The sequence below is a fragment of the Trichosurus vulpecula genome, chromosome 3 (assembly GCF_011100635.1).
Source record: "Trichosurus vulpecula isolate mTriVul1 chromosome 3, mTriVul1.pri, whole genome shotgun sequence".
In the NCBI taxonomy this organism is placed as follows: domain Eukaryota; kingdom Metazoa; phylum Chordata; class Mammalia; order Diprotodontia; family Phalangeridae; genus Trichosurus; species Trichosurus vulpecula.
The window spans coordinates 46,621,818-46,633,879 of record NC_050575.1 but is presented as its reverse complement, the minus strand read 5'-3'; the positions used below and the strand labels follow the sequence as shown (position 1 = coordinate 46,633,879).

Sequence of the window (12,062 nt, the reverse complement as noted above, 5' to 3'; positions counted from 1 at the left end):
TTGGTGACAAAGAAGACAAAAACATTCTGACAGAAGAAGTTAACAAAGTCAAAGAGCCTACAACAGAAGCTTCCAAGAAAAACATGAACTGGTCCCAGGCCATGGAAGAGCTCAAAAAGGATTTGGAAAAGCAAGTTACAGAAGAAGAGGAAAAATTGGGAAGAGAAATGAGAAGGATGCGAGAAAACTATGAAAAACAAGTCAATGACTTGCTAAAGGAGACCCAAAAAAATACTGAAAAACACACTGAAGAAAACAGCACCTTAAAAAATAGACTAACTCGAAATGGCAAAAGAGCTCCAAAAAGCCAATAAGGAGGAGAATGCCTTGAAAGGCAGAATTAGCCAAATGGAAAAGGAGGTCCAACGGACTACTGAAGAAAATACTACCTTAAAAATTAGATCGGAGCAAATGGAAGCTAGTGACTTTATGAGAAATCAAGACATTATAAAACAGAACCAAAGGAATGAAAAAATGGAAGACAATGTCAAATATTTCATTGGAAAAATGACTGACCTGGAAAATAGATCCAGGAGAAATCATTTAAAAATTATTGGACTACCTGAAAGCCATGATCAAAAAAAGAGTCTAGATATCATCTTTCAAGATATAATCAAGGAGAACTGCCCTGATATTCTAGAGCCACAGGGCAAAATAGAAATTGAAAGAATCCATCGATCGCCTCCTCAAACAGATTCCAAAAAGAAATCTCCTAGGAATATTGTCACTAAATTCCAGAGCTCTCAGATCAAGGAGAAAATACTGCAAGCAGCCAGAAAGAAACAATTTGAGTACTGTGGAAACCCAATCAGAATAACCCAAGATCTGGCAGCTTCTACATTAAGAGATCTAAGGGCATGGAATATGATATTCTGGAGGTCAATGGAGCTAGGATTAAAACCTAGAATCACCTACCCAGCAAAACTGAGTATAATGCTTCAAGGCAAAATATGAACTTTCAATAAAATAGACGACTTTCAAGCTTTCTCAATGAAAAGACCAGAACTGAATAGGAAATTTGACTTTCAAATACAAGAATCAAGAGAAGTATGAAAAGGTAAACAAGAAAGAGAATTCATAAGGGACTTACTAAAGTTGAACTGTCTTGTTTACATTCCTATCTGGAAAGATGATGTGTGTAATTCATGAGACCTTTCTCAGTATTATGGTAGTTGAGGGGAATATATGTATATAAATAGACAGAGGGCACATGGTAAGTTGAACATGAAGGGATAATACCTAAAAAGAAAAATAAATTTAAGTTGTGACAGAGGATTATACTGAAAGAGGGACAAAGGGAGAGATAGAATGGGGTGAATTATCTCCCATAAAAGTGGCAAGATAAAAAAGTTTTTTTGGAAGGAAAGAGGGGGCAGGTGTGGGGAAATGAATGAATCTTCCTCTCATGGGATTTGACTTGAGGAGGGAATAACTTACACACTCAATTGGGTGTCTTACTCCACAGGAAAGTAGGAAGAATGGGATAAAAAGGGAATGACAGAAGCGACGGCAGATGGGGAAGGAGGTAATACAAAGCAAACACTTTTGAAAAGGGACAGGGTCAAAGGAGAAAATTGAATAAAGGGTGCCAGGCTAGGATAGAAGGAAATATTAAATATTAAAGTTTTAAAAGTAGATGATCAAAAAAGGTTGTTTTTTGCATGCAGCTGGGAAAAGGATATATAGGCAATGGGGCATGGAAATATATCCTGCCCTATAAGAAAGGAAGGAGAAAAGGGATGGAGAGGGAGTGGGGTGACGGAATGGAGGACTCACTAGGGAACAAGGCAATCACAATATATCCTGTCTTGGACTGAGAGGTGAAGGTATAAATGGGAGAATATTTGTAACTCAAAATAATGTGGAAATCAATGTTGAAAACTAAAATATTAAATAAATAAAATGAGAAATGAAAAAAAACTGCAAAGGATTAGAAACAAAGTAAATGTCCATTAATTGGACAAATGTTTATCAAGCTGCGGTACATGGCCATAATAGAATATTATTTTGTCATAAGATATAATTATGTGTAGGAGGAATACACCTAATACTGATAGTGGCAATTAGAAAAAGTATTATATTAGTTATCATATATATGGGGAAGTAAGGACTTCTTATCCTAAATAAATCATTGTATATTAATATAATCAAAAAATATTATTGCATAAGAATTGATGAAATAGATGTGTTCAGAGAAAACATCTATAAACTACAGCAGAGAGAAGAGCGTAGCAACTGTAGAACAATTTACACAACACCAACACCAGTGTAGAGAAAAATAATTTTGAATAACTTTAGAATTCAGGCCTATACAACATGAAGCCAGAAAACTAAAAATGAAACATACTTCTCACCTCTGCCAGAGAAGTGATGAACTTAAAATAAAGAGAAAGGATATGCATTTTTGGCACTGTACAAGTGGGAAATTTTTCCTGAAATTCCCTTATAAACCTTTGCGAGTGAAATACTGAGGGGTCAAAAACCACCTCATGGTATCATGAGCAGGGAGAAAAGGAGCAAAATTCTCATGCAATATCACAAATGAGATGCTAAAAGAAACCACTGACAAGTGTTACCATAGGAGAGGGATAACTGATATCATGAAAGTGAGGCTAATTAAGTGGTGGTATGGAACAAGTCATTTCAAGAGGGAGCAGAGTGGGAATTTTTTACAAATTATGTCATTCAAGGTGGAGGACTAAATTGGATTAAATAAGGATTTGAATAACAACATTCTGCCTAACAGTGAGAAGAGAGAGAAGAGACAGGACATTTGGGCACACTGCCTTGAGATAGTAAAAGTGAAAAGGCAGAAGGAATTACAAGGTTGATTTAAGGACAGTTGGAACACTCTAGGAGCATTATTAAGAGACATGGTTATATGAAGTTGAGCAAAAGTAGAATTTCCCTAGGGAAAGAAAATTTTGCACTGTCCTGATAAAAATCTCAAGCCTATGTATACCCTATTATGGTAACACCAAACTTCTAAAGGCACAGCTATAAAATAATTGTCTCAATTCCACATAATTAAGACCAGATAAGAAATTCTTAATTTTTCTACTGTAGGTAGAGACAAGAAAAGCAGCAATAGTTGTTCAGATATTACAATGGTTATCAGTCAGTAGTTTGGTTTAACTATAATGGGAAAGTTGACTACTCTGTGTAAAATTATCCCCACCACATTTTTTTTCCATTTCTTGCCTTCAGGCAGCCCACTGGATCTGACTTCCCAGAGTTTTTCTCTGACCTGTATGGGCCCCTAGTATATGTAGTCAAAAATTTAATATCAGGTAGGAGACTTACCATTAAAGAAAGCTATAGCAGATCTCTACTTACCCAGCTTCCCCTCCCTAACACCACTAAACTAAGTAATTTTTAGCCAAGCAAATTCATGATGGCCTAGATTTCTGTGCTTTAATTTTCTTTCTATGATTTGAGGGAGTAAATAGATTCTGCTTCATTTCAAGCCACATACCCCCAAAAAGCTGACCCCCCCCCGCACTTTTATTACCATGGCATTTAGAAAGGTACCTTCTATTATATTCTCTTTGTAGTTTATCATAACCTCCGCCTCAACTTCCTTTGAGCAAATTAAATAAATTCAGGCCAATACTTTTTTGAGTTAACCATAAGTTTATCTTACTGTTGTGCCATAGTCTGGACCAATTGACCTAATTGTCTAATGTCAGATGACTTGGTTTTAAATTCTACTCTGACACTTATTACTACTGTGACCTAGGGAGAGTCATTTAAATTCCCTTACCTTCAGTTTTCTCATCATAAGAAGTTAGACTAGTTACCCCCAGAGGTCTGATTCAGCTACAGAACTTGACCAGCCATTTAATGCTGTTATCTCATGCCTTATAGCAAGCATGTGGGCTGAAAATCTTTACATCACCAAACCGTCCTTCCAGAATATCTGGTTTGCTGTGCAATGAAGTCTAGGCCATTGTCTTCAAACTTTCTAGCTGATTCAACTAATAACCACTTTTTAGTCACAGACAGGACTGTTCTTAGGCCTCATTCTCAACATCCAAACAACCACGCTGTTCCCCTATACCTCAGCTATGTAATCAGCCCTGCTGACCTCAAGCCCTTGATATCACCAATCGTGCTCTGTCCTCACCAAAATCTATAAAAGGGGAGCTGTCTTTTGCATGGGGTCTTCGGCTAGAGAATGAGACAGTCATTGACCCATCTTATTCTAAGGTTACCAGCCATGATGATAGAATGTCATATTGCTTCAAAAAATGTGCCTTAATTTACTTTTTTGTTAAATTTACCTTGCAACAATAATCAATGATTTGTTATACTTCATATGGATATTTTTGTTCACAATGTGTTAAAATGTCAGAGGATTTACTCATTACATGTATAACATAGAAATCATGAATAGAACACATTTCAGCAATATAGGAGAGGCTCATTCAGAAAGGAACAGGAGGTCAAAAAAGCAACAAGTATCTATTTGTTAAGTACTTATTTTGTGCTTGGCAGAGTGCTATACTAAGTACCAGGGATATAAAGAAAGGCAAAAATTAATAACTTTTTAAGGAGGTCAGTCTCATTCAGAGAGACAACATGAAAATAATAACTATATGTATATATACATACATATAAATTATAAATATATGCAGTTCAAAGGTACTAGAAATAGAAAATATTGAGAAAGTAGAAGAGGGGGAGATTTAGGTGAGATTTGAAGTAAGTCAAGGGGGCCAGGAGGCAGGGATGAGGGGGAGTAGAATTCCAGCCAGTAAAAACACATAAAGTAGAGAGATGGAATCTCTTGTGAAAGGAACAGCAAGGAGGTCAGTGTCACTGGATTGGTGAGTATGTGGAAGGGAATAAGGTAGAGCAAGATAGGAAGGAGCCATGCTATGGAAGCATTTAAAAGCCAAATAGGATTGCCTATTTTATCATGGAGGTAATAAAGAGTCTCTGGAATTTGGGGAAAATAGTCAGACCTGTGCTTTAGGAAGACAATTTTGATAGCTGAGTTTAGTATGGACTGGAGTGAAGAGAGTACTAGGGCTTGGAGAACAACCAGCAAGCTAGTATAATAGTCCAGGCTGAGCATGAAAGAGACTACCTCAGGGTGGTTGCAATATGTGAGGAGAAAAGGGAGAGTATACTAGATATGCGATGACAGTCAAATTGAAAGGACATAACTACTGATCGAATCGTGTGTGCAGGTGGGGGTGAGAGTGAGGCATTGAAAATGATAGCTAACCACTGGAAAAGTTGCTTCTCCTAGGACAGCAGAAAAAATGACATAGGCCATAAATAGAAATGGTTCAGATTCACTCTACATCTGCTACAGGATCTAGGCATCTTGTACTCCATGCATCATGAGCTCAACCCCCTTCTGGGCTCACTGGTACTTCCCCTTCAGGCAAGGGGAGTTTTTGTCTGGCCTCACATTCCTTTTCATCACTGTGTCCTTTGCACAGTAATACAAAGCTGAATCCCCAGTATTAAGGGAATTCATCTGTAGATTGAGCATGCTGTTGCCATTATCTCTGGAGATGGTGAAACGACCTTTCACAGAGTCCATGTAGTATGTACTAGCACCATCGTAGCTAATGCTTGCAACCCATTCCAGTCCCTTCCCTGGAGCCTGGCGGACCCAACTCATGGCATAGCTGCTGAAAGCAAATCCAGAACCTTTGCAGGAGAGACTCAGAGAACCCCCAGGCTGTCTCACATCTCCCCCAGACTCCACCAGCTGTATATCACACTGGACACCTGCAACACAAAGACATTGCATTAAAGTCAGTAGTCACATTAAGTCACTATTTCGTATTGTCCCCCTCTCTCTCTCCATAAAACTACCTTGGAAAATACTCAGGAGGAAAATCCAGTTCAGTCTAAATTTCATGGTGATGTCCAAGGTTAGTCCTCTAGGTCACAAAGAGCTTGAGCTTGTCTCCCAGAGATACAGGTACAGGTTTGGGACTGCTTTTCATCCCAATAGGGAGGGACCCAATTTGCATATCTTGCTCTATTCAAAAAGAGGTAGAACAACTTCTTCCTCCCAGTGAAAAGTCTCTGTCTTGAACTTCAGGGAGAAAACTCTTGTAGAGCTGGTTCCAAAGCACTGGAGAACGTCAATGACTCTGAGACTCCCAGAACTGATGGTTTTGACTCAGTGTCAATCATCCCACATCACTTCAACAAGTGGACCACATGTAGTGCTATGTTTCTAATAAACTTCTAATCAATCTTAATCCCATTTCTGATTGTCAAACCTCCTATATAATCTTCCATTTCCACTAACTAAGAGATTGAATCTGTTTTATGAATCTTTTTCTTCTGAGTGTCTCTTGTCCTGATCCTTGGCAATCTACTGCTTCCTGAGTCAATTTTTTGTCTCCTTTTACCTAGGATTATATTTCACCTAAATTATGCACCCACAGTCCCACTAATCCTCACCACTGCCTTTCTAGGAACAGCTCACGATCCTTGTTTCACTCCTTTAGGTGGAGAAATTGAATTATGAAATTCACAGTTCACAATAAGAAAATTACAAATCTCCTGCAACAAATACCTTGCCTTTCAGAAAGACATCTCCTGTTTGACGGGACAGAGAAACTATTATTCTCCGTGACACTGACCTATTAGTCTGATTTATTGTAAAAGTATGGCTGAGAGTTCTATGAAATGATACTCATATTTCAAGTGCTATTCTCATCACCCAGAATATATAGCTCTGCTGCCACCTGCTGAACATTTAATTGTATACTCAGGCACAAGTTGCCATTTTCATTTCCACAGTTCTTTTTTTTTTAGAAGAGATATTTATAATTTCAGGGTCCCTATCCTTTTAGAGATCTACATCTAGAGTTCTTTCTGAGATCATTATATTTTTTTCTACTCAGTGGGGGAAAAATACAGATAAAATGCCACCAATCCCTCTCTTAATGACCATTATAACGATCATAAAGCAGGGAGTCTGAGCCATGTCTCTTTGTTTTCTCTCCTCTGTTATTGTTATTTCATTTTAGGTGGTTGCTTCTTACTCTATTATTTACCAAGTTAAGGGTAACATAATCAAACAGACTTGTGAACGAGTTCAATGACTATACAAGAGAAAAGCTTATATTGGTACTGTTGAAGTGCACAGTCCACAAATCATTGTTTCAGATATGCTAGTAAAAGAGTCTTAGGTTTTTAGACTTTTCCAATTTCAGACTTTAAATGTCTATGTGTCCTATTCATAGACAGTAAAGGTTGCAAAACTTGAGAGTGTCCCATTCACTGTTTATCATGCTAATTTTAAGAAATGTTTGTATTTTTAACTCCCTTAGTTAACAAGAGTACTTTTAATCAACCTGAGAGTACTTGGGGTCCTTGCTCATATGATGAAGGCAACTTATGCCACGCAGGTAAGATCTAGATGATCCATGTCCCTTGGATTGATATAAAAAAGCAATATAGCCAGTTCTGTATTAAATAGAAGGAGAGTTGTCTCTGCTTTCAGGTTTCATCATAGGAGAAAAGCAGCCACAGGGAATACAATTGTAAGGACTGCCTGGCAAAGACAGTGTTCCCATAAAAATACAACATTTTAACTATTATAAATACCCAAATTAACTACAAAAGTTATATGAAGGAACACACTGTCTGCATAAAGAGAAATAACAGATAAATATCATTACTTATAGAATGAGTTCAAATATATACATTTGTGACTAATAGCCATCGCTAGGATGGGAGGAAATAGAAAAAAAAGATATTTATACAACTTTTTAAAACTGTAAACTTATTTAAAAGGAAGAGCAAGCTATTCATAATAGATTCACAATTTCATGTGCAATTAGATTTTTTTATTACACTATATTATGGAAATAATTGTTTTATTCCATAAATTAAGAATAAAAAAAATTTAAACAGCAGCATTGAAATTTCACAATAAGAGGAAGGAAATCAGGGTCTTGAAGTGGCAGAAACTTAACGTGGCTTGGCCATGTGTATTCCTTATATGTATCTTTCAATAAGGTTACTCTATGCATGTGCACACTCTTCCCATTGATTCTGTGTGTTTTTGTGGGAAAGTGTGCCTCATATTTATAGTCAAAAGGTTCGTGCTCTAATTGTTGTCTTTTCTTTGAACTAAGTGTTTCAAGTGGTTTTGGGCCCATGTGCTGTTTATCAACTTCTACATTAAAGGATCAGAGGGCATTAAATATGAGAAACAAGAGGGCAAAAGTGGTAGGATTATGTGGGTTGTGAATGGGAAAAAGTCATTGTACTTGAATGAAATGAGAATTCATTAACTTATAATTTGTGAAAGGTGGAAACACCAACAAGGTGACTTGTTGAAAGTCATAGCTTAGATACTGAATGACAAATGCAGTATCTAAGTCATAATTCAGATAATGTGTCAGATAAAGGCCATAACAAGAATATGGTGACCCGTTCATGACCATTTTGACCAGTATAATATCTTGTGTTTAGGCTGTCATTCCACAACATGGGGTAAAACCCCAACCTTGGAAATAAGTTCATTACTACGGAAAAATCATAAATATCCACCAATCTAGCTCCTCCTCTCTTTAGTTTTATAATTACTATGAGTTTTGGGGGAGGGGTTCTTTTTCAGGGATTCACTGATTACTCTGACTTCTGACACAGACAAAAACTCCTGGCAGGGAATTATCATACTGCCCCAATGTAAGTAACTAAAATTATTAAACTACTACCTATAATCAACATGGAGCTCCTTGGCCTTTTCCCTTGGTATTGAACTTGCATAACACTTTTGGAGAGAGGGGCAGGAGATGCAGTATACCCTGGGTGGGAGAATTCTACACCTTACAGTTTACATTCTAGAATCACTTACCCAAAAAAACTGAGTATAATGCCTTCAAGAGGAATATAGATATTCAACAAAATAGAGGACTTTCAAGCATTCCTGATGACAAGATCAGAGTGGAATAGGAAATTTGACTGCCAAATACAAGACTCAAAAGAAGCATAAAAAGGTAAACAAGAAAGAAAAACCATAAGAGATTTAGTAAGGTTAAACTGTTTATGTTTCTCCATAGGAAAATGACACTTCATAACTCCTAAGAACTTTCTCATTATTGGGGTGTTTTTAAATATATATAGGCAGAGGGCACAGGTATTAGTTGGATATGAAGGGATGTTATCTAGAAATAAAATAAAATTAAGGGTAAGAGAGGAATGTGCTGGGAGAAAGAGAAAGGGAGAGGTAGAATGGGGTAAACTATCTCATATGAAAGTGACTAGAAACAGCTATTACAATGGAGGAGAAGATAGGGGAGGTGAAGAGACATGAGTGAACCTTGCTTTCATCAGAATTGGCACAAAGAGGGAATAACATACATTCTTAATTGGGTATAGAAATCTATTTTACCATACAGGAATGTAGACCGGGAATGGGGTAAGAGGAGGGATAGCAGATTGGGACAGAAGGTGATGAGAAGCAAAACACTTTTGTGGAGTGACAGGGTGAAAGGAGAGAGAAGAGAATAAGTGGGAGCATTATGATGAAGGGAAATACAGTTACCAATAATCACTGTAAGAAATGTTTGAAGCAAGTTTCTCTGACAAAGGCCTCATTTCTCAAACATATAGAGAACTGAGTCACATTTATAAAAAATAAAAGACATTTACCAAAGTAATAAGAGTTATCTGTAGCCATAAGAAAAATATGCTTTGACTCACTATTGATTGAAAAAATGCAAATTAAAACAATTCTGTGGTACTACCTCATACCTATTGGGTTGGCCATTAGGACAGAAAAGGAAAGTGATAAATGGTGGAGCAGACTTGGGAAAACTGAGACATTAATGCACTGTTGGTGGAGTTGTGAACTGATTCAATCATTCTGTAGAATAATTTGGAACTATGGCCAAAGGGCTATAAAATCATTCTTACCCTTTGGCCTATCACTACACCTATCAAGTCTGTATCTCAAAAGAGATTAAAAAACACAGAAAAACACCTATGTACAAAAATATTTAGAGTGAAGAAATTGAGGGGATGCCCATCAATGGGGCATTGGCTAAACATATGATGGCATACTATTGTGCTAAAAGAAATGATGAGGAAACTGGTGGAGATCCACAGGCCTCCCAGCAAAGGACAGAAGTCTGTCGAAGTAAGAGGAGGCAGCAGCAGTCAGAACACAGGTTCTGACCTGTGGCCAAGAGACATCTTTTCCTGAGACTTGCAGGCCAAAGGTTTGAAACTTGCCTCCTTGAACTTCCAGGAAAAATAATTGCCAGGTAAATGGCTCTCATCCCTCCCTCCCTCACTGACCCAGAGAATTCCTCAGGAAAAAATGCTGGACTAGAGGAGACAGAAGTGGGGCTTCAGTAGCCAAACAGTGGGAATTCCAGAGTCCCAGAAGGGTGGAGCCAGCAAGAGTCAACACCAAGAACCCAGATGTGCCTGGACAGTAACTTCAAAGGAGTTATCCAACATAATTAACTGCCCAGAGGTCCTTGAACCAGAGGGCAAAATAGTCATTTAAAGAATCCACCAATCACTCCCTGAAAGAGATCCCAATTTGAAAACTCCAAGAAATATTATAGCCAGATTTCAGAATTACAAAGTCAAGGACAAAATGCTGAAAGCAGCCAAAAGAAATAATTCAGCTTCCATGGAACTACAGTTAGGATCATGCAGGATCTTTCAGCTTCTACATTAACTGACAGGAGAAATTGGAATGTGATATTCCAAAGGGCAAAGAAGCTTGGACTACGACCAAGGATCAACTACACAGTAAAATTGAGCATAATTTTTCAGGCAAGAAGGTGGATATTCAAAGAAGTAAGGGAATTCCAGATCTTCCTGTAGAAAAGGCCAGAACTCAATGGAAAATATGATCTTCAAATACAAAACTCAAGAGATACATAAAAGGGTAAATGGGGGAAAAACCCAAAAAAACCTTGTTAATCGATAAGGCAAATTGTTTACAACAGTATATAGGATTATATTATTTTATATATGTTATATATACGTGTGTGTATGTATATATGTATATGCATATGTATATATGTAATCTTGAGAATAGTACAGTTATTATGACAACTGAGAGGGATACATCTAGACTGTGGATGTCAGTATGAAATAACCGATATAATGATAAAAATCATAATTAAGAGGTACAAAGGCAGGATTCTGTAATTTCAACTAAGTTGGGATTTTACTACTGTTTTAAAAATGATTAATTAAGTGTCTTCGATTGAGTCTTACTAGGTGCTAAGCCCCAGGCACAAACCCCTATTAGGTGCTAAACCTATGTGGGTGTCAATTGGTAACTCAGGTGGGGCCCCAGGTGGGGCTAACTAAGAGAGGCCTGATTAGATCTTTGCTCCTAAGTTTGCCCCAAACCTCTAATTACTAGGTGCTAAGCCTATGTGGGTGTAAAGCTCCCCAGGTGCTAAGGGGAGGTGCTAACTCCAGAGCCAATCAGAGGAGCCTAAGTTCTGGTTGCTCAGATGACATTTGATAATGTCTAAAACTGCATGAAAAAGGGAACACAGAGCCATTTGCTTAGGGGTCTCACTCTTGGTGGCACACTGATATGGAGACTCCAGGCAGCTGTGGTTAAGAGCCCTGCAGCTTGCACGGATGTCCGGACTTGGTTTTCTTGGTAACTATGAATTGTATTTGGTCTGTTTGTAATTTGTTTGTATTTGCTCTGAAGTCCAGGGTGCTGGCTTTGCCCCCTGAACTAAGTGAGTGATATTTATATGCTGGATTAAAGTAAGCTTGTTAAACCCTTAGCGTTGCCTTCCTTAGTAAAGCAGATCAAAAGAACTTGGGCTTTTGCAGTGTGCTGGTAGTGTGCTTGTTGTTGGGCTTGTGTTGGTTTTTCACCCCCACAACAGCTGCTAGCTGGATTGTCGAAAGAGGTACTGGGAGAACAGGTAAGAAGGTAGTAGAAAAGGGTAAATTCAAATGAAAAGGGAGAAAAACACATTACAGTAGTGGGAAACATGGGAGGAAGAAGAGTAATATATGAGCTTTACTCTCATTGAATTTGGTTGAAAAAGAGAATAACATACTCCAAAAAGTATAAAAAT

General features: G+C 37.7%; 1 gene segment (V, D, J or C); it reads right to left on the bottom strand.

Moving 5' to 3' along the window:
* Window positions 1–5,374: 5,374 nt before the first annotated feature.
* LOC118842019 lies at window positions 5,375–5,935 on the bottom strand. The segment is given in 2 exon segments: window positions 5,375–5,748; window positions 5,836–5,935. Coding segments are annotated over 2 exon segments (420 nt in total).
* Between the last annotated feature and the right edge of the window lie 6,127 nt (window positions 5,936–12,062).